The sequence below is a fragment of the Erpetoichthys calabaricus genome, chromosome 9 (assembly GCF_900747795.2).
Source record: "Erpetoichthys calabaricus chromosome 9, fErpCal1.3, whole genome shotgun sequence".
In the NCBI taxonomy this organism is placed as follows: domain Eukaryota; kingdom Metazoa; phylum Chordata; class Cladistia; order Polypteriformes; family Polypteridae; genus Erpetoichthys; species Erpetoichthys calabaricus.
This window is the reverse complement of record NC_041402.2, coordinates 47,720,231-47,744,365: the sequence shown is the minus strand read 5'-3', so window position 1 is coordinate 47,744,365 and position 24,135 is coordinate 47,720,231. Positions and strand designations below refer to the sequence as shown.

Here is a 24,135-nt window from a genome sequence, read left to right as displayed (position 1 = left end):
AATAACCCGCCCCTTCAACCAATAAAAAAAGTCAAACCTGTTTGATTCTACCGTAGCCAGTCGCCAAGGAGTTGGCCTTAGTCATTGGGCATGTGACACTAGACAATCATGTTCACGCTGGCTAAGATTACGTAAATGAAGGCTACAAATGAAAGTCACTGGAAAAGTTCTCCATTATGTCATGTCCTTTACATTTTCACTGTGAACGATCCGTTTTACAAGCATTTTGTAGTCACCTAATATTTGACAGCATAGTGCTACTACCATAAGTACCGCATATACTTGCGTATAAGTTGAGTCTTGAAACCTGAAAAATCGATCATAAAATCAGACCCCGACTTATACGCCCGTTCAAAAACGCAACTTATTTTTTTTTTTTTTACATTTTCTTGCCTCCTTCAATCTCGCATCAGTTGCTCAGGCGGATCGAATTTTGTTGCAGCAGCGCAGTTACCAATTTCTTTTGCTACTTCAACGGCATTTAATTTAAAACCAGCTTCATATTTTCTTCTGATTGAACACTCCATCGTAGATAAGGGATGCTCTTACGATAAAGGTGTATGAAGGTGTGAGGTACAAAAAACATAAATCAGTGCAAATGTCACTTCGGAATAGTTCGGGCATTACCTTGTGGTCACTGTACAAGGGATTATGAAATGCTAATTGTGCTCCATGGTTACTCTCTCAGGTGGGTGTTAGCATTTCATAATCCCTTGTACAAATAGCGTGAGTTTTCCGCATTCGACTTATACTGTATGACCGACCTTATAAAATACCAGAAATTATACAGTAAAATCAAGTCCAAGGTATCCGTGGGGGAACTTATCCTCGAGTATATACGGTACGTTAGCAAGCACAATGGATTCTGTAAGCACAAGTTATATTTTCAGTGTGCACAGTACAGTTTGCGATCATGTGTAGCAAGGCGTTTTGGTCATGTGAATCTTGGCAGCATTCCTGCACAGCATTACTGCCAAAATAATCTTTAGAAGAGAAGGCTGGGGCTTTGTTCTTCTAGCCAATGCAATACAACTTATTTTTTGTATAGCACTCATCACTGAGTGCAAGTGCAGAGCACTGTGAACAAGTTTCAGTTAAAATATAAATAGATTATACTAATTACTAAATATAGAACTGGTACACATATGAATACAGATTTGTTAAAACACACCGATGACAAGGCAGAAAATTATTAAACCATAAATGGCAACCAACAATACTTGTCCATTAATTAATTGATGAACTATGGTCACTTTACAACAGTGGAGATTAAAATTATAAAAAAGAATCAAAAATAAAGTCATAATCCTGGAGACACTGTCCAAATAGCCACCTACCTGTCCAGTCTGGAAACGGCAGTCCTTGTTAACCAGCCAACTGTGAGACACACCTCTCTCCCCACTTCCAAATGGAACTGTGTATGTTTTACTGATATACTCTTAATATTTACAGCATGTTAAGAACAAGGATCTGGGTGATTAAGAATTATGGGGGAAAAAAAGCAAGTGGGTCTATGGAGCTGCTTCAGCATGTCTCTCCACTTGAGGTAGCATGGTCTCCCATGGGTGGTGATTTATTCAAGAACATAAGTAATCAATGTAGACCTCCACATTAACATTTGCTGGACACCATGCAATGCATGAGTCTCTGTTATATGCCATTTGGTATGGGATTTGTGACAGCAGTGTTATTGTGATGTGTCATCTGTTGTAATGAGAAATACAAAGCATTTTCAAACTAAAATGTTTGTAACATGTCATCCCTTGGAATGACAGCGACACAGCAACCAGACAGACATACACAGACACGTATCCTATTATTATGGTGGATGTGTCTTATAAGAATGTATCAACTCAGAACTGGCCTCTTTCAAAACCTCCTAAAAGTTTGTCATTCCTGATGGAGAACTGACAGCTCCAATCAGTCAAAGTTGAAGGCCATAAGGAGCCCCAGGATGGGGCTTTTGGGGGGTCCCTCTCTGTGTCCAGTGTGCGCTCCCCTTGGATTAGGTGACCACCTATGTTGCCTAAAGGGTTGATCAGCTCTAACTCCAACTTTACCTCAGAATTACATTGTATTCTGCCAAATTGTCAAATGTTTGTCTAGATGTTGTGGAGTTGGCAGAAAGACACTGTGCAGAATGCAATTAATTTTTTTTACATCTGTTGCTTGAAATTGATATACAGGTGCTTAAAACCTTTGATTAAAGAAGTCAGGATTATACTTCTTTTTGCATGCTGAATTGTGTTTAGTTTAAATGTATTTTATAAAGGTATATAATATTAATTTAATATTGTTTTTATCAGTATGCTGCTGCTGGAGTATGTGAATTTCCCCTTGGGATTAATAATCTATCCATCTATCTAATACCTTGCACTTGTAATTGGGAAGTGTACTTGTTGTGATGTGAGATTTTACATATTATTTGATGAATATTTTTGTATGTCTTTATTTGATTTTTAGGCAAAGCAATGTAATTTAGTGTTACTTTGGTGAGAGGCATTCGTGTTTGCCCCCCTTTTACGGCTGAGCCTCTTTGAATTTTACAACAGGATTTGGGGGATGTGTGTTTTAAACCAGTTTGGCAAGTGTTTCTTTGCTAAAGTCATTTCTACCCCCGCAAATGGGCTAAGGTGTACTTTAACATATGGTTTGGGGGCAGGTGTTAAGATGTTCTATTTCCCCCATTGGTCTGAAGTATGGCTGTTTGGAATTGGCTTGTCTTAGAGGCCTTTAAGTACCATGATGTCCTATTGGCTCGAGGGGTTGGACAGAACATCTATAAATGTATGTGTTTAACCTCACACTCTCTCTCTTACCAACCAACATATGATGAAGAAGTATCTCTCTTGCTAACCTGAAGAGAACACAATGAAGAGCACAGCTCAGCAGCCATTTTGAACAGACATGTGGCTGAAAGCTGAGCACCAATGATGCCTTAACTAGAGACATTTAAGTAACCAGAAGTCTGTGTGCCACCTGAACTACATATCATCATTTAATCAGGTTGTATGGTTGCCAATATTCAAATGTACTTTGCATTTTGTTATTATTTATGAATATTATCAATAATACTAATACATTGTTTAAACTGTAACTTAACTTCTGCTTGTCTTTTACTATTTCTAATTGCCTAAGGTTATAGATATAGAAGGGAAGGTGGGGATAAGTTATATACAATAGTACCTTATAAACAGTGGTAAGTCTGTGAGATTAGGCATTCTAAGGCTACATATTAATAATACAATAGGGGAAAGTAGAGCAATATATATATTACTCTACCAAGACAAAACAGTACTATATACAAATAAACTGAAATGAACTTGATATGTAACTGAAGATTTCACCCAGTTAGAAGAAAGATGTGGCAGTGGACAACCCCTTGATTAATGGCATGGATTATAAGAGTGAAATGGAGCTTGGGTATCACATCAGCAAGCATGGAGCACCGGGACGTGCAACTTACAGCGCAAACAAAAGGCAAAGGGGAAGTCAATCTGGCGTTAGCAGGCACGCTTTCAAAATGCTATGAAATATCAGTAACATTATTCTTAGTTTTTGTTACAAGCATAGTGTAAAATTCTATAAAGAAGCAGTAGTCCATACTACCTCCATAACTGTCTACACTACACTTTGTCACTAAAAGACATGTTGGAACTTCATTGCTTATATTTCAAGTAACAGTGAAATTACTAATAGTGTGTTTGCTGACCAACAAGAATATCAAACAGTGTATTTTGCTATTAATTTTTGTATAAACTTCACAAAAGTCTAATGGAAACAGACAGTTGATTAAAGTATGGAGATAAGGTTTTATCCTGGGCTTGAGGCCTTCTTACTCAGAAGAGAAACAGCTGAGGATGAACACAGGCAGGAAGATGTGTCTGGGCAACAACAGATGAAAATGGGGAGGGAGTGAGGGCTCTGATCTCGACTAATGGATAAGGGACAATACGATTCTCGAGCCACTATGCTGTTCTTGTTATTTTTAAATGTACACCTGGATTTGAAAACAGTTGGCACAAAAGAAGTGCTAAAAAAGCAGAAGAAGCAGACTTTCTTGATCTTGCTGAATGTCAGCCAGAATTGTTTCAACGAATGACAACAGGTGATGAGTCCTGTGGTTTAGATTATGATCATGAGAGAAAATGATACAAGTGAATCAAACATAAAATCACTCCATGCTGATCGTAAACACAAAAAAGCAGGATTCACAAGGAGCTTTTGCCTTGAGGTCAAACTTTGAATCAAACATTCTATCAAGAAGTTGGCGAGGGGCTCAACAAAAGGGCGCGTGCCTTCACTCTGCCACAAATGGAATTCTCCACTATGACAATGCAGCCAGTCACTGAGTGGGGTCTGTTAGGAGTTTCCTACACGTGCCATTTATTTACCACATCTGTCACCATGTGACATTTTTTTTACTTCACTAATTTGAAGCATCATCTAACAGGATGCTGTTTTTAAAAGACTGGAATCATGTTATGGGATGTACAGGAGGACTAACAGAAGAACATTTCCAGGAATGCAAGATGTGAAGGAGGTACAGTGTTGCTTTGGAGATGAGCCGTGTTGAAGGAGGCAGGGTTAACGTGATCATTTTACAATGCCATTCTCTTTACTGTCTCATTAATTTCAGGGCATACCTCATATAAATAACTCCGTTAAAGCTGCAATTTTTCTTCATCCTCACCTTTAACCCAAAATCATTCACTATTTAAGGGAAACTCAAAGCCTAATTGTATTGTATATGACCATCATAGAAAATGCGCGATTTATATCTGTGGTCACATCAGTATCCAAACACAGCTTTGGTTTTCAGAGCACTTGATTATGCATGCATGGATGTTGGGGAACCAGCAGGGCAACTGCACTAAAATGTATGCAAAACATACCTTAAATTTATGTTAACAGTAATTCAATGGAGCATAAGTTGAAAACAACACTGCAAAATTATGAAAGCAGAAAAAAAACAGCTTCAGCTAATTTTGTTGTTTTTGAAATATATCTTTTGTGGCCCACCGCCAAAACAGTTCATTTCAATTTTTACACACAGCAAACTTGTGCCTGCAAGCTCTTTATTTGAAAATTTCATAAGTCAATCACTCGAAACTTTACATGAGCTCATCTTAGCTCCAGATGATGATACTGTATGCAGCACTTGTGATAAATAAAGCTTGGCTTGCTGCAAACATGTCTTTTTTTTGCTTGATCTTTCATTTATGCCGTGCTGTAAGTGTACATGTAATGGATAAGGTTGACCTTTAGAGTCACAACAAGCTGCTCAATGGGTAACGCTATGACACGAGTCCACTATACGAAGTGGCAAGTTGTAATTCTGCTAGATCTGCATTTTCTTTTTGGCTACAAATCAGATTCACTGTCATTCAAACCATTCAAAGAAGAATATAAGCAACAGCAAAAGCTACTATCATCTTGCTCTTCAAAAGATATAGGGGCTGCCATCCATCCACTTTCTGAACTTGACGTCGGCTTATTGCAAGGCACATTCACCCACACTGTCTCATACTGGGCCAGCAGCACCAGGTAACTTGGACCCTGACATTCTAAAATGAGACAGGCGTCTGTCCTTCCTTTGAGGAAAACACAAGATCTATTTGCATAACACATACAACATTCAAGAAGACTCACAGCATGGAAGTCATTCAAATTAAACTGGCTCCAGGTAAATTCATGTATTTGAAGGCCGGGTTATGCATCTGACCGCTGCAGACGAGAAGCGGCCCAATTGTCATCATCCATGTAATTTCATAAAGGTTAGATAGAGTACAGCCTTCAGCAGTAGTAATCATTCAGGGGAAAACTGTCCTGTAACCCCTACCATTTGCTAACCAAACTGATACACTTAGTTTAAGTGGAAAGTAAATCATCAAGGCAGGAGTCTACCATTAATTAAAAATAATAAGAAAAAATACATTTGCAGTAGTTTCAACCACAAGGTACTATTTCACTGTACTTACTTCACTGTAGAAAACATTATTATGGAACAACACAGATGCTGCCATAATAAATTATAACAGCATTACCACAGATGATGTTGGGAACTTGCACACATTTAAATGTAATACAATAACCAACATATCCAAACCTGCATTATTTCAATTGTAATAATAATGTGAAAATTTCAATTATATATATTTATAGATTAACTAATATACTAAAGTGGTTTTATACATTTATTAATAAATTCAATGTTAAATTAAGAGAGGTTTTGGCATAACAAGCGGGACTGCTCCCACACAGTGCTCAGCGTTCAGTTCCTGGATCAGGAGCCCATTGTGTGGAGCATACATAGAGTATTCTCCCCAAGTTTTTGTGGGAAATTTCTTTGGACAGTCCAGTTTTCGTCCACTTATATATAGACATGTAGTTTTTCTGGTTGGCAAAAATTGGTCAAAAGTAGGATTATGTATAAGTGTGTCCTGTTATTATCAGTTGCCCCATTGTCTATATTGCGGCCCAGATACGCTCTGTCACCTTGTGACCCTATGCTGGTTCAGTCAGATCAGGTAACAGATGGATTTTATGGATTGATTATTTAAATCTTTCTGGAAACACTCTGGGACATTAAAAAATGTGTGATGAAGCAGGCCAGTCCTTGAAGCAAGCTAACCTTGTGCTTAACACCTTACACATTATTTTGATCCATACAGACTACTAAACAAATAAAAACGTAGCAGGCCATGCCATTGCTGATTTGCTTCTAAAATAATACTGCTGGGATATTATCCACTTCCCCCAGATTTTCCCCATATGGTCTGCTTTAGGGAGTGTGGCCTTTTAGATAGTAAACCCATGATATGATTTGACCAGATCCTTCCGATCTGGGACAGCTCACAGTCATTTTACCAGGCACAGGTGCTTTTGATCCAGTGGGGTTGCTCCCAAAGAAAACACTAATATTTTTAGTTTTTTTTGAAGGAATTGTTTCAGAGGGCTTCACCGAGAAGAACGGGTTGTCCACTTGGAAAGAAAAAGTGGTATTCTGCAGGAAAACATTCTTGAAAGGAATGGAGGTATTGGATCCAGCTCGCACAATGATGGGTCCTTGTGCTTTGGGGGTTAAGGAAGTTCCAAACAATGGAAATATATAATCTCCTCCAACAGAAGAGTGAATTGTTAGAAGCCCTGGACTCTCACCCAGATGGCAAGGTTCAAAGCAAACATCCACACCAACCTCCGTTCCCACTGGTGTTCCAGGCTGTACAGAAAATGACTTTTCTACACTGAAGTCTGGGCTGTCAGACTGAAGAGATAAAAAAAAAAACAATTATTCTTCAAAACATCTGTTATTCAATGAAACAAAGTAAAAAAAAACTCTGCATACAGTTATTAAGACTATATACTCAAGAGCTAACCACAATGCTTATAAGAGATTGAGAGCAACAGTTAAAAAGGATATTGGGAAAGCTAAAAGGCAGTTGGGGAGAAAGAGTGCACAAAATGTGAAAGAGGACCCAATGAGATTATTTCAATATTTTTTGTAGTAACAGAGCAACCAAGGAAAAGGTGAGGTGAAGTGTATTAGGAATGGTAAGGTTGAGTTAAACAGTAACATAGTGAATGCTCTGAACTGGCATTTTCCTGAAGTTTACATGTGTGAAGAGGGTGATAACTTCATAACAGTAACAGGGACTTGCAAGGAGTTACTTGATTAAGATGAAGTGCTGTGTAGATTAAATAGCTTGAAATTATGGCTAAGATATCACCAACACCTAGTAACATTTCATTCCAGACTGCTTACGAAGGTTGTTGACTACATACATACTTCTACCATTTCTGTACAATGGGTAAATGAGAACTGATAGTTTGCAAATATTAGTCTATTGTATGAAAAGGGTGATCAGGATAATCCAAGTAATAATCTCCCAATAAATGTAATCTGCATCATGGGTGAGTTAATGGAAGCAATGTTTATGGCAAGAAAAGGTTTATTGGTTAAACATCAGCATGTGTTCAGAAGAGGGAGGCCATGCAACTTCTAATTACTAATGTGCAGCAATTCTTTCAGGAAACAACAAAACCATATGGCTGGAGAAGTGTAGATGGCATTATTTATCTTGATTTGTAGAAGGATTTTGGTAAACTACCACATGAGAGCCTATTAATTACAGTAAAAGAACTGGAAATTAGATGCTGTTTGTAGGTGGGAATAACACTGGATGAACACCAGGAATCAAGTGTTCTTGTGATAGGAACCTTTCAAGACTTAGGTGATGTTACAAGTGGTGTCACTCAGGGATCAGTGCTAATGCTGATGCTCTTATTAATGTTCATAAATGATATAAACAATGAGCTGGTCAAGTTTGTAGATAATTCTAAACTAGGAGGAAGGGCAGATAATGCAGAATTAGGTGAATCGTAACAGAGGGATCTGGACAGCATTTAGGCATAGGCAGATTTGTGGCAAATAGAACTGAATCAAAATAAATGTAAGGTACATTATTACACTTAGGGACTAAAATATTACACTGGAATTCCCAATAGGGAGTCTAAAACATGAAAACACACCTTATGAGAAAGTCCTAGACGTCATTGTAGACTCATTACTATCAACATCAAGACAGTGCACAGAAGCGATCAAGACAGCTAATAAGATATGAGGTTATACAGCACTATGTGTAGAATACCAGTCACAGGAGGTTAGGCTTAAGCTATACTAGTGAGGCCTCACATATTACAAAACAGATATAGGAGTGTTACAGAATGTCCAGAGGAGAGCAAATTAGCTTACTCTGAAACCGGGAGGAATGAGCTATGAGGAAAGACTGAAAGAATTTAATCTTTTCACTTTAAGCAAAGAGAGATTAGGATGTGACATGACTGAACTGTTTAAAGTTATAAAGGGAATTCATACAGTGGATCCTTGCTACATTGCTTTAAAATAAATTCTTCAACAAGAACACAGGGACACATCTGGAAACTTGTTAAGGCTTACTTTCACACAAATAGTAGACAGTTTTTTTTCACTCATAGAACCATACGTTATAAACTACTGAGCAGTGTGATTGAGACATTAGGGAACTTCAAATCAAGACTTGATTTAATTTTGGAGAACTGAAGTGAATAGGGCGAGTGAGCTTGTTGGGCTGAATGGCATGTTCTTATCAAACTGGATCTAATCATAAATAGAGTTATAGACAGCAGTTATAGCAAGTGAAGCCACAGAATTATTGGAACATTAAACAAGAGTTGTGTGTCAAAGCTTTAGAACCCATAGGCACATGGTATAAATGACCCAATAGCATGACTTTAAATTTTGACTTCATGCTATCTTGGAGAATTTAGGTAAGCAGAATGAGTGAGCTTGTTGGGATGGATGGCCTATTGTTGTCAAAAATGCTCCAATCACAAATAGTTGTTGAAAGTAGTTACAAGAGGTGAAGCAATAAAGCTGAACATTAAGTAAGAGTTGTATGGCAAAGCTTTAGAGAGACAGAGAGAGGTTAGGAGCACACACTGATACAGCGCATTGCTGCACCCACCACATGACAAACCAACTCAGGATCCCCAGATTAGGACCCGAGTGCAGCCATGCAATGGGTGACACCTCAGCACCACACTAGATCAGATGGAATGGAACCAGTGTGAGGTTTTTAGGGTGGGTGGAGTGCCAATTCTGCCACCAACCCCCACAGTTTTTCCCAGCAGGAGCAATTGCAGGTGAAGGGCCTTGCTCAAGGGCCCAATGAAGTAGAATCAATTTTGGCATTTATGGAACTAAAAAAAAAAAAAATTAACAAATAATAATAATACATTTTATTTATATAGAGAGGACCAGTAACTGAAAATCAATAGCATAGGTCTTTTGAAGATGGTAGTCGCTTACCTTACAGATAAACTCCACTTTTGGCTTACAATAGTTTATAAACCTGGCCACTTGCAATTGGCTGCTTCCTAGCATGGCACGAAAATAGAGGGGCTTCTCTGGTGAGGCAGGCAAGGCTTTCAGAATTAGGTCATAGTGAAATGCGCCAAGGTCACTGTTTAACAGGGTTAGACGCCCTGTGAAATCTCCTGCTTTTAGAGGCTGGTATTCGAACATCAGGGCACCCTGAAAAACAAAACGTTTTAGACACCTTAGGTCTGTGCTCAGCAACACTCAATTAAACAGGTTCAGAGTTCCAAACTGTATGTTCTTGTGAACTATTATGGTTTAACAACAATCAAAAATGACAGACATAAATGATAAAATATCTTTTAAAAATGTTTTAATGATTTATAGAAAATATGCAGCTAAAGGTTATGACCAAAGAAAATGTACCTTTTACAACTAAAATGTGGATACAAACAAACAATGTTTAGTGAAGAGTAAATTCTTGAAAAATATAAACTATTTTTGATAGCCTTGGCAAAATTAAGTGATCAAACCTCAAGCAGGATTTCAATCCTCCATTCACTCTAAAATAAGGAAGTGTGTACTGGTTAACAAAGTAGTGCAGACATTAAACTTTCTGCTTCCCAGCTTTGAGGGTCCTGAATTCAATTTCCCACCTGGATTACTCCGCAAACCAAAAATCTACACACATCTTTAAAGGGGCACCTACACTATTCAAGTGGCATGGCTGGGATTAGCTCAAAATACTAAAATGTGCAATGGAACGAGACAGTAACGTATGAACCTCTGAATAAAAAGGAGAACAAGGTTTTATAATGGAAAAATCTCAATTTTTAGTATATTTGGTACATTTTATAAAAACGTTTTGAAATCTTGTTAAGCAGTTTTAATTATGTGGGCTTTTTCAATAAAAGTATATTGCAATAAAGTGTGCCCACAGCCATAGAGTACCTTACCCTTACCTCTGACTCCGGTGGTATGTTCAGCTGAGCTGGAAAGGTGATATCTGATTGTTTGCAATCAACAATGAAACTTGTAGAAAAGGGTAGGGGGTTCTCCACTTTCACGGTGGCCGAAGTGCTCTGCCGCACCACAGTCACCATCTCAATGCTGCTGATAGCACTTGGGGGTGTAGCTTTGAAGTTTAAAATATAGTACAGGTATTCCTGATTAGTTTCATTTTGAAAAATAACCTTTATGGAAAAGTAAAGAGACAAATAAAAGAAGCAAGAATATTTAATTATTAATTGACATCTGTTTCTATTCTAAAGCAAAGAAAAGGCAGTGGCATTGCAAATGTGGGTCAGCAAATAATAATAATAAGAATATACAACCAAAGGAAAGATAAGATCTGATTAGTTAATCACATCAAAGTGGAGGATGACACAGCAACACAACATTTTCACAGGATTTACTAGAAAAAGAATAACACTGAATTCAGAGAGGCAAACCTAGGAACCTGACAAAATAGCAATACATGCTCCTTCTGCCCGACCTTTAAATGTTATTAGGGGAGACAGCCCTGGTGGTGATTTTTAAAATTTTACACTAATTTGCACAGTAATATTTTGAACAAAACAAAACAAAACAAAACTGGGTAACACTTTGGTTTAGGCATTGCAAAAATGCATCTATCATTTACTCTTATCTAATAAGACCTTAACAAAGCCTTCTTTTGGTGTTTAACATATATAAAACATCAGTAGATATATTATTCATCTCTGTGCAGTGTGGCATATTGAAATGACGGTAAATTTGCTTGTTAATATGAAGGATTCACAAATCTTATACTAAATATGTAACATCAAAAGAGAAGAGAGAGAAGAAATATGTCCCATTTAAGCCACCTCAGACCCCTCCAAAGTGAACTTCTGGTAGTAGGTCACATTGCAGAGATGGATACACATTTTACTGATGCTTTGTAAGTGTCATGAAAACCCAAAGGAGTGTTTGCTAAGGTCTTGTTACATTAACAGTAAATGAGTAATAATTGCATTTTACAGTATCTCAACTAAAATGTTACACAAAAACTGCTGTTTTAATGTGCTTTTTGAAAATTTAAGCAGGAAAGTTAACACAGCTCTTATTTTAATTAACAAAGTAATTTAAATGACTCTTCTGAAAAAGTGGTGGGGATAGGTCTGCACCAAAATCCTTCAAGGATATAACTGTAGCTACTACAGGAGACCATATTTAATTGCTCGGCTATGGGTGCTTCCTCAGAGCTCTCACCTTTGCCTGGACAACTCCCTCCTTGTAGGAAAAGAAAGTAAGTTTGTAATCTCTCTTAGCTGAGGCGGGGACATCAACATAGTCCAGACCCTTCAGTTCTGTAGTAATGTCAATCTTTTCCGGCTTCATAATTTCTATGCAAACACGGAATCTGAAAATAAGAGACATTTAACAACTAACCAGATTGGTTGAGCTGCTATGTATATGATACGCTTATTAAGTTTAAAACAGATGCTACACAGTAGAGACGTACAGTAAAGGCTGAGAAAAGCCGACAAGCCTGTCTGAGACACTCTTTAGCCACTAAAGTTCGCTAAATAATTGCGGAACCATCCAAGAAATATTACTGTGTTATAAAGGGACCAGTCACCGTGCACTGCACAAATACACTTGACTTGAGCATTCCCAGTTTTCATACTCTTTCTCTGTATGTTTAGCATTCATTTGCATAGACATTGATGCGCTTGCTGCTTCCTGAGCAGCTCTTCTTTTCTACAGGGCCCGCTTCTTCTCTTCTTCCGTCGGTATCTTTTCAAGTTAAAACTGATTTAGTCAGTGTTTGTGTTGCAATTACTTAGTATTTTTCCTTAATTTTTCACTTAAGCTGCCACTTAGGTCTTCAATCTGCCTCAAGAATGATTTAAGATATGAAGAGGTAGGGAAAGTGACAGCGAAGGTGGTAGGGATGAGAACGGCGCCCATATGCATGCGCCACACGGCCGCCCTGCTGCCGAGAGTTGATTCTACAATAAAATAAAATAAAAATAAAAAGAGGAATAACCTTGGAGGTCAATCATCACCCTGAAAGCGGATAGTAGATGTCACGTAGCATATGTGTACCAAATTTCAGGTCAATAGTTCAAACGGTTTGCGAACTACAGGTGATTTAAAACCCAGGACGGACAAACGGACAGCCACGGTAGCGTATTATATAAGAAGAATACCTGACATAATAAAATGATTATTGAAATAGTAATTAAAACAGAATAGGGCAACTGCTACGTTTTAACGACTGGAGACTCTGCTCAGTGAATCCACTTCTGTATTCCTGTTTACTGGTGAATGCAACAGTGTGGTATTGCTTTGAGCAGCTGGCACCAATTTATTGCATTCATGTTTCACTCTTAAAATCTGGGGAAACTACAGTCTGGTAAGTGTTGCTGTGGTGTTTACCATTGTCAAACACATAATTTAGACATATGAAAAGACATTATGGTCACTGTATGGCAAAAAAGCAGAACCCTTTGGCATGCATAATCCCAAACTATAAGTCAGACACTTGTTGTGATAACAGGAAGAGGCACTGCCACCCTAGAGGCTGAGCACTTATGACAAATAGCATGTCTTGCTAAGCTGGCTGAAAGAACGACATGTAAACCAAAACAATTTCAAGTTTTCTGCTCATAGTCATATTTATACTTATTAATAATCAGAAAAAAGTAAGACGGCCAAAGATGTTTTATGCAATCACTAACCTACATTTTTAAAAAGATACACAAAACTTCCCCATTTTTTCATTTGCTAAGGACATCCTAATTTTAAGCAAATTTATTGTCAGTAACCTAAATATATTTACATCTGTCAAAGTCAATATACATTTTATTCATAGCTTCTTACCTCTGTGGTTTTGCAAGCCAGTTGCTGACAGAAAGCATCTCCGAGTAGGATGTCTTGCAGGGCACCTCCCTTGAGATGGTGCTTACTGGTTTTGGAGGATCAGCAGTACCTTGTAGCATGTGCAGCTGTCCTGTACCATCAGGAAATGGGAAGAAAACAGAACCCTATTGGGAGCCAGTTAAAAAAAAAAATATAAAGTGTCATTTAACACCCTAGAGCAGGGGTAGGCAACGTCGGTCCTGGAGTGCCACAGTATGTGCAGGTTTTTGTTCCAACCCAGTTCCTTAACGAGAACTCAATTATTGCTGATGAAGCACATATTGCTTAAGTGACATTTTAATGCTTCATTTTAGTGGTCTCGCTTGTTAAGGTTCTCCAACCTTAATTACTTATTTCAATCTTAAACTGCTGCATTCAGTGTTTTAATTGCTCCTTATTAGCAATAAGATGTAAAACAGGGGTAGGCAATGTCGGTCCTGGTGAGCCGCAGTGGCTACAGGTTTTCATTCAACCCAATTGCTTAATTAGAAACCAATCATTGCCAATCTCAAACCTTATTTAATTTTATGGCTGGTTAGTCTGTGCAATGTAAGGCTTTTATATCGTAGATTTTTTTCCTTTCCAAGGATATCATCCAAATGATTTGAAGCCTAAAACAGATCATTTTCAGTCTGTCACATTTTTCTATTAAGTGTTTTATTAAATCAAACCGTGCATGATGAACACACACAGATGTAATTGGAAAAAAGCTAGCTGGAGAACTGCTGGCTGCTTTGTCTTTTACATCTTATTGCTAATAAGGAGCAATTAAAACACTGAATGCAGCAGTTTAAGATTGAAATAAGAAATTAAGGTTGGAGAACCTTAACAAGCGAGACCACTAAAATGAAGCATTAAAATGTCACTTAAGCAATATGTGCTTCATCAGCAATAATTGAGTTCTCGTTAAGGAACTGGGTTGGAACAAAAACCTGCACATACTGTGGCACTCCAGGACCGACGTTGCCTACCCCTGCCCTAGAGCATGTGAACTATCTCTTCTCTTCTACCTCAATTCAGTAGGTTCAACAGAGCATGCAAAATACCAGGTGGATAAAGTTCATTCACCAGCCTAATTAAGGTGTATTTATTTTATCATTATTATCTATCTAGAGTAACTTTTTAATGTGTATCTTTTGTCACTGACATATTCAGCTTGGGGGAATGTCCATGTCTACAATGCCTAGATAAAGGATTCACCCCCTTTGATGTTTTCAGATTTTATTGTTATACAACATTAAATCAGTAGATTGTGACCTTGGTCAACAGAAAACTCTCCTAAATACCAAAGTGAAAACAGATCACTGCAAAGTAGTCTAAATAAATTACATATATACAACACAGAATAATTGATCATGTATTTACCCCTTAAATATGGCACACCTAAATCATCAGTGGTGTAGTCAGTTGGTTTTAGAAGTCACTTAACTGGTTAATTCATGATCACCTGTCTGTATTGCACCTGTCAGTATAAATGCACTGTGATGGAACCGAGCCATCAGTGAGCCCCAAACACGAACACACCAGCACAGTCCTGGGTTCAAATAATGGATACTTCCAAAAGTAGCACAAGCACAAATCACAGGTTCTCTCTTTCCACAATACTCTCTCCTCTCACCACCACACTGCCCTCCTCCAGTCGAGTGTTGCTCCACGTCCTCCCAGTTCCGACTCGCCTGGATAAGGGTGACCCGGGAGTTCTTTCAGTGCCAGGCCAACTGCCCGATGGAAGTTCTTCCAGGTTATACGGAAGTCCCATAGATTGGGGAACACATCTCCCCAGCTGGGCTGTGTTGTTGGACTACATCTCCCAGCATTCCCTGTGCTCCCAAACAGGCACAGATACATAGGGCTACTGCCATCTAGTGTCTGGGGGGGAATAAAAAGAGTCCCTAGCAACATCTTCTTCCAGTGGGTTGTCTGTCCATCCTTTCTGTCTATCTCTTCAGGGTCTGGCTCCTTCCTCTCTCCTTGCTGGGATGCCTACCTGCCTACTCGGAGCCTCAGAGAAAAATGGCAGTGTCCAGATGTGCTGACAAAGAGACACATGTGTACACAAACTCAAGTTTTTCATGGTTGCCAGTGGTACATCTACTAAATACTTAATTGAAGGGGGTGAATATTTAGGCAGTGAATTATTTTATGGTTTTGTATTTGTAACTAATTTAGACGACTTTGCAGAAATCTGTTTTCACTGGGACATTTATGAGTCTTAATCTATTGACCAGTGTCAAAAAAGCCAAAAGAAATCTACTGTAATTAAATGTTGTATAACTGAAAACTTCCAAGGAGGTGAATACTTTTTATAGGCACAGTACAAACAGTAGATTTACTGCAATGCCATACTTTCTTATTTGTTTTACCTATTTATTGTAAAATCTATAGTGATTATCCATAGTTAAAATACAGTAACTTTTAAAGGCTCATTATAGCCCAATCCACCTTAAAAGTATTAAGTGTCTGTGTGTCTGTCCAGTTGCTAAGTCTCTGTCAGTCATTTCTGATTGCTTATCACAAACATTTATAGTAAAAAATGCATTGCATTTGTCACTTTAACAGAAGGCAAATCACAAACAGTCGTGCATTTTATTAATACAAATGTTTATGATGCACAATTTCTTGGAATGACAAATGCAATGCATTTTATTACTACATGCATTATAAAATACATTCCAATAGACAGTGCAAATGTTAATGCTTAGGTCTACCCTCTTAGACGGGTAGCACGGCTAATTGTTTATACATTTGTATACAAACTTTTGTCATGGAAATCCACAGATATACAACTGTAATAAACATTTAAAAAGCCCAAGGGGATGAATGCATAACTTTTACAAAAACTATTAATTGAAATTATTATTATTTTTTTAATTAAAAGAAGTTTTACTGACAATGACAATCTAAAGTAATCTAGACAATCATTAGTTTATTTAAAATGTAGTACTTTTATACTGCATATATTTATACTATATATATATATATGCAGTATATTTATTTATACTATATATATATATATATATATATATATATATATATATATATATATATATATATATATATACACATATATACATATACTGTACATACATACAGTGGATTCAGAAAGTACAGAAAGGTTTGCATATTTATTAAAAATCAAAATCTCTCATTTATATATAGTAAATGTTCAGGTTTTTAAGCCTCTTTGGCAGCAATCTCATCTTGCAGTCTTCTTACGTAAGTCTCTACAAGCTTTACACACCCGGATTTGAGCAGTTTATCCCATTTTTCTTGGCAGATCCTCTCAAGCTTTGTTAGACTGGATGGGAAGTCACTCCAGCATGGCTGTATGCTTCAAGTCATTATTATGCTGAAAGGTGAACTGTCACCCCAGTCTACGGTTGTGTGAACACTGGAGAGGGTCATCTTGAAGGACCTCTCTGTATTTGACTGTATTCAACCTTCCCTCAATTCTGAGCATTCTCCCTGTCCATGCTGCTACCACTATGCTTCACTGTAGTTCTGAAGCTCTATTAGAGTGACCACTGGGTTCTTGTTCACCTCCCCGACCAAGCTTCTTGCCAGGTTAACCAGTTTGGCCATTTGAACAACTCTAGGAAGTCTCCTGGTGGTTCCAAACGTCTTCCATTTCACAATTACTGGAGCCCAGTGCTCCTGTGAACACTCAAAGCTTCAGAAATGGTTTTATATTCTAGCCTCACCACCTTTTGATCATGGAGATCGACACTGTTTCTTGGATTTCATGGCTTGATTTTTGTCCTGATATGTAGTGTAAATTGTGGGACCTTATACGCACAGACAGGTGTGTGCCTTCCTAAATGGTTTTCAGTCAATTCAGTTTGCCAAAGGTGAATGTCAATTAAGTTCCAGTACATCCCAAGGATAATTAAAAAAATAAGATGCACCTAGTTTGCATACTTACTGTATATAAAAAGAGAGATTTCAGTTATTGATTTTTAATAAATTTGCAAATCTTTCTGAAAACATTTTTCCACTTTATCATTATCGGTTATTGAGTGTGGATTGATGGACAAAAATAGCAAATTTATCAATTTAAAACTAAATTAAAAACACAATCTAGTGTGCATAAAGTAAAAGAGGTTGCAATAATCTATTAATCCACTTCATATAAATGCATAAAATGACTTCTACAAGTGCTTTTCAATTCTTATTATGTTTCTGCAATTTTTAATCTACATATAAAATGCTATCAATTGTTAACACTACATTAACTAAATTATGCCAGAACGTTCTGGTTTAACCATTTATAATTAATATTTTTAATTACTGTTTATACAATAATCCACGATAGCATAATAAATCACTAAACAGTTCTGTTAATTGTTTCAACTTTATGATCAAGATGTAGTGTTTATTTATACTAGTTAAAGCAGTTGATTAACGTGTCTGAAAGCAGAGGATTTTTTTACATGGATAATAGCTTATAAATAAATGAATCAATACTTCTTTAAATGTCAATATAGCTAAAGGAAGACAGGTAAAAATATTGCTATACCTGATGTTTTTTCCCTTCTGTGGTCATAGTGAGTGGCCTATATGTGATCTCATAGGGCTTGCTCTGTTGTGCCTCAATTGTAAAGGACTGAGGACCACTCCAGTATTCCCCCTCTATTATAGGATGCAAAACCCAGGGCTGGACAGTTTTATTTGGCAAAACAACGGTTTGAGACTGCCGCCCACGGACATGACATGAAAAGTTTATCACCTAAAAAAATAAAAGAACACTGTTTCAGATTGAAAGTCCTATTACCTCAAAAAACAAAAACAGCATTGGTTAAGATAGGCCACTGGTTCTTAACTTGCAGCTTATCTCATATGAATGCGCTATCTGCACAACTACTGTTTCCTTTTTTGTTTATAAACATTTTTATTATAATTAACCAATTAAGTAATTTATGTAAGTGTGCTATTTTGTACTGTGTCACAAAATCATTTAGAATCTGCATGCTACAGGCCAACTTCATTTTTAAAATAATGATTTGAAGGTTATACTCAAAGTTCAAGCGAAAAGAAACAAAGATTCTCAAGGTCAAACCAAATTTGTTAAAGGCAGACAATTACTATCAAATGTCTGACACATATTACAACATAATATATATCCCAAAAACAACACAGCATCCTAAAGTCTTTCTATCTCTATATGCAGAAAAAGTCTAATGGGGTTATTTATTTACTGCATAAAATGCATTTGGATTTGAATCTAATATATATGTGCATATAGCACACGGTTTCATTCCAGCCCTGAAGTTACAGTTTATATGAACAATATTAATTATTATTATTCAATTTAGAATGTGGAATTAGAATGTGTGCTTTGCCAACAATATTAAATCTCATCTCCCATCACACCCCTCACCATCTATTTCTATAAACAAACATGTACTTTGGGAATCGTAGGGCTAAACAAAACATTTATGTAGATAACAGAATTTCACATAACTGATCCATACTCATCAATTCCATATGAACTACTGTAAATGGATTAAAGGAATTTGATAACCTTTCAAAGTTCATGACAACACTGGAAAAGACTATATTATGTGACCAGTTCTCTTTAACTGAATTGCAGCAGTTTATCCATCCATCCATTTTCTAACCTGCTGAATCCAAACACAGGGTCACGGGGGTCTGCTGGAGCCAATCCCAGCCAACACAGGGCGCAAGGCCGGGAACCAATCACGGGCAGGGCGCCAACCCACCGAAGGACACACACACACCAAGCACACACTAGGGACAATTTAGGATCGCTAATCCATCTAACCTGCATGTCTTTGGACTGTGGGAGGAAACCCATGCAGACACGGGGAGAACATACAAACTCCACGCAGGGAGGACCCGGGAAGTGAACCCAGGTCTCCATACTGGAGCAGTTTATATGCCTACAAGTTAAAATTACAGTTACTTAAAGACATATTCAAGTCCAGTTTTAACAATCTCATGGAAAGGATTCAACAAGACATTATCAGAATGACAGCTCTCCATATTACATTTACTGTGAGAATTAACATTTTTAAGTGAGTATCCTTTAGCATTTTTATATACTGTATCTTTTTCATCTTTTTAAAAGTATACCCATATATATCAAAAATCTTTTTTTTAAATATTGGACATGACTGTAGGGTAATTTATTTGCAAAGCAAAGAGGCTATGGATAACAAAAATATCAAAGTGGAGTATGGTTTTCCCTAGTTTTCAACTGCACTTCTGAATTGACAAATTAAACCATTGGGGTAGAATAAGCCATGACGAGGAAATCCCACCCTAACTCTTTTCTGTGCTTCTTTTTGTGCACCACTTAGTACTAACTTCTGTCAACTAAACTAAACCTGCTTGGTAAACACAGACTCACTCAATCAATGCATAAGGCATTTTAAAGCACATTACTATAAACTGATAATCATATGTTCCTACCATCACTATACTACCCAATTTTTAACACATGGAATGTACAGTAGTTGGCACTGGGATCTTTGCAGACTTTTATACTGACAATATGTTTTCATCACGATCAATTCCTGCTTTTCCCAGTGTCTGACTTTGGCTTTTGTTGATGGTCAATGCAAAACACAAACACAAACAGAAAACTGTATTCTTTTGAATTGAAATTGGTTATCAGCAGTAATAATGGGAATTTTTTGCTTGCTGGGATAGGCTCCAGCTTCCTTGCCACCCTGTTTAGAATAAATCAGGTTTAGAAAATTAATTATTATTAAGTTAACGATTTTCATTTGTTTACTTTGTTCACTCAAGCATTACTTTTGTTTTTGTCAGTTGTATGTTTAAGCTTCAGTTTTTATTTTGCCAAAGTCATAGCCAGACAACAAAGATGTTAACACTGAATCGTGTTTTACTTTATCTTATTACAAAAAAGCAATGATGTTTACATGCTGCACATTTAGGCAGCCCATGCAATAAATTAAATGTTTGAAACGCTTATATTCCATACAAAAATATATACATGTCATACTGAATTGCACACAAAACTCCTCCTTGAACCAGGAGGCCAGGAATTTGAATTAAGTAGATTTGAGAATAGAATTACATGGAAAAAAGCAATGGAATATAAATCTATGTTTAATGGAACTTGTCTTTAAAATACCAGTGACTAATTTTTTTCTGTGTTTTGAAATGTGTTAGGAGATTTTAAGCACATCATCACACCACAGTGTGAGTTATAGTAATGTTCGCATCTAGATGCAGCCTGGCAGGAAGTTTACACAAAATTCACAGCCTTTTCTACTACTTTTGTTTTAGCTGTTATACAGGTCTATTGCATTCAAGTCAGTAAATGTTTATATATAGTGTATGAGACAAAATATCAACATGTGTTTTATGTATTGTCATGACCAGATGAAGAAAACACTGAAAATGTGAATAAGATCTGTTGAGATTGGTACAGCTCAAGGAATACATACTCAGCAAGAGCACTTTAAAAGTTGTGTGCTGGTGCCATAAGCTCTGGCTGCTAGCTTTGCTAAAAGTAACACTGTTATTGCTGACTGCCAGACCGCGAGTCAGAATATAAGAAATGTCACCAGTCACCACTACTGATATCACACCTGGAAGAAACACACAGTAATATGTCTGGTTAAATGACCGTGCTGTTCAGACACCCTGGTAACAAGCTGCTGGAAACTACAAGGAAACCCTCCTCAAACTTCAGTACCCACCTTCCCGGCCACTTGCAGAATGTTTAGGCAGACCATACACTCCCTCCTCTGCTACTAAGATGCTTGAAACTTCAATTGTGACCCCCTCTCCCCGACACCTTGCAAGCCACTATAATCTCCTCCAGTCCCTGAATGTTTGGTATAATAAAAAATGGTCTATTAAACAGAAAGATTGAAAACTACTGCAGATGATGGATAGGCCATGTGCCTTTCAGCCAGCAGTGACAAAAGGGTACACATTTAAAGCAGACAAATATTTTCTGTCTTGCCTTAGCACAAAATACAAATATACTCAGCCAATGTTGGGTACTTTAGGATGTATATACTGTATAAAAATATAGATCATTCAATAAAAATTTCTTTTCCATAATAAAGACCATAACAACTCTTATTTAGAAAATTACCTAAAATCTGTTTGGACTATAGACGATCAAAAGGTATTTTTTCAGTTGAAAACTTGGTTGCTTCTACTCCTGTTTAGACCATTCTTTGCTTTTTTAAGCTGGAAGTTGACACAACTTTACCCATGTACTTTATTTTCAAGAACATTATCCCCACAGTTGGAGACAAAAGGATGGAATGGTGTCTCCAGAGGTTCCCAGTCAAAAATGTGAAAACACAGGAGATGGTCACTAAAAGGTTGTGTAGCACACAGAATTAAACTATAAAGAAATAAAGACTGTGTGCCAGAAAGCAATGGAATCTGGATTGTAAAAACATATACTGCAATGTTTTCTAGGGACCCTGAGATGGTGAATAAGGTTGAGACAAATCTGTCACAGAAAAAAACAAAGTCCTGGAACGAGCCATAATCTTTAATAGGAGTGACCAAATCATGAGAACACTGTGTGATGGCAAGGGTATCAAATGAGCAGTTAAAATAAAAAAGGGATAACGGCCAACCAGTCTGGTACCTTTAAAATCTGCAATAGCTTACAAATGCTTAAACTGGCGAGAATTACAACTGTAGGGAGAGGAATATAATGTCTTAATCATATTATTACAGCCCTCAACAAAAGAAACTAGGAACATAGTCTGCCATAGAATATTCAAACTTGTGCAAAGACTTTCTCTGCATTGAGTGATAAAGGAATGACTGAGCAGGACAGAGTAAATCTAAAATATTTAGGAGAAATCAAGACATGATCTACATGGACTGAATGAACAAATCAGATATGGTTAACAGGGATGATCTTGTGAATAACCAACCATAGATGCTCTTCTAAAATGTTTGCCCTAAAAAATATAAAACTACTGAAGCAGATATAGACAGATAGATCATGGATGAAGGTGAATGAACTACATAAAGTAGTGTTTAGTTCACTCTTATAATTTACCATTGAAAGTCTGTGACTACACATATTGGAAACTAAAGAAAGAACATTAACTATAATCTCCTTGTCATCCATAGAAGGTGTGTATATGTTAACCAAAATTAGTCTTATTTCTCATTCAGTTTTCTCACTACTATAACATAGTGCCACCTCAAGTCAGATAAAGGCCTAAAGGCAACTAAATGGATTGCTTTATGGATCAATAGTCTAATTAGAATAAAACCCCTGTTCTGTATAACCCATTCTTTCCTTGACCTATATATATTCTGTAGAACACTTTTTTCAATTCTCCACTAATACAGAATCATGAATGATCACAGTTAAGAGGTTTTTAAATATTTCACCGATGTCTTAACAGACATTTCTTATTATTAAGTTGTATTTTGAGTTTTGTTCAGAAACTAATATTTTGGTTTGCTTGTATTTAAGTGTTGAAATGTTCTGTATATATTGGTAAGGAATAAAAAAAGTTAAAAATACAGTAGCTCTTCCACTGTTCCTCTTTCTCCCTGCTCAATCTTGCCTCACCAATTAAGGTCAAAATTCAACTCGAACTGACATGTCCAACAAAAATAAGGCACACCAAACAGAAACAGGTATCTTCCTGATAATGTAACATTGAAAGCCTACTAGAAAAGCTGAGCAAGTATAGTTTTGCTGACAGAAAAAAGACATGGTACAGCAAAAATGACACAGCCACATTACTAAACACTGCCATATTATCAATACTATAAATACCTGCAGCAGTTCACATACAAGTTTACAGAGATATAGAATAGTGTTAGTAGGCATATTATAAAAAACACTGTTAATAACATTAGACAAATTATAATGTGTTTAATATTAGTAGGACCTTAATGACAACAATTGTAAGCTCACTACTCTACTATATTACAGTGAAGTGTAATGTGAATTTCATTGTGGTACATTACTTTGCATTCATTTAACTACAATGCATTGTGGTCTGTCACTGAGCATTCTCAAGTGCGATCTTATGATACTTGCCAAAAGAAATGATGCTGTAAGGAACTTTCTTAAATTTCCTTTTTATGCAGTGTTGTACAAGGACTGTAGTAACTGAACACAGTGTATTGTGTATCACTTTATATCACTCTACATATTCAGCCACTTATACAGCATACCTCTTTAATTGTCGCACTGACACAAGATCCTGTCAAAATAAGCTTAAAGGTCTTCCCCCCTTCAATTGAACAGCATAGATTTTCATAACGTATCTCCTGATTCAACTCCTTTGGGGAGAAGGTCACTTCAAAAGGTATTTCCATACCAGGAGTTATGTATCCTTGGTCAGGATAAATTGAAAAATCAGGCAAAAAGCTGTTTATGTTCCATTTAAATCTAA

The 24,135-nt window shown here is 36.9% G+C and overlaps 1 protein-coding gene across 1 annotated transcript in view; it reads right to left on the bottom strand.

Moving 5' to 3' along the window:
* Nucleotides 1–6,461: 6,461 nt before the first annotated feature.
* The window catches only part of hydin (HYDIN axonemal central pair apparatus protein), a 365,478-nt gene continuing 347,804 nt past the window's right edge, over nucleotides 6,462–24,135 (bottom strand). The window contains exons 55-61 of the mRNA XM_051931627.1: nucleotides 23,915–24,131; nucleotides 18,264–18,473; nucleotides 13,709–13,872; nucleotides 12,092–12,242; nucleotides 10,822–11,052; nucleotides 9,851–10,075; nucleotides 6,462–7,267 (exon numbers count right to left, since the gene is read on the bottom strand). Of these exons, the coding sequence (XP_051787587.1) occupies nucleotides 6,785–7,267; nucleotides 9,851–10,075; nucleotides 10,822–11,052; nucleotides 12,092–12,242; nucleotides 13,709–13,872; nucleotides 18,264–18,473; nucleotides 23,915–24,131 (1,681 nt within the window). The 3' untranslated portion in view covers nucleotides 6,462–6,784. The remainder of the gene's footprint in view (nucleotides 7,268–9,850; nucleotides 10,076–10,821; nucleotides 11,053–12,091; nucleotides 12,243–13,708; nucleotides 13,873–18,263; nucleotides 18,474–23,914; nucleotides 24,132–24,135) is intronic.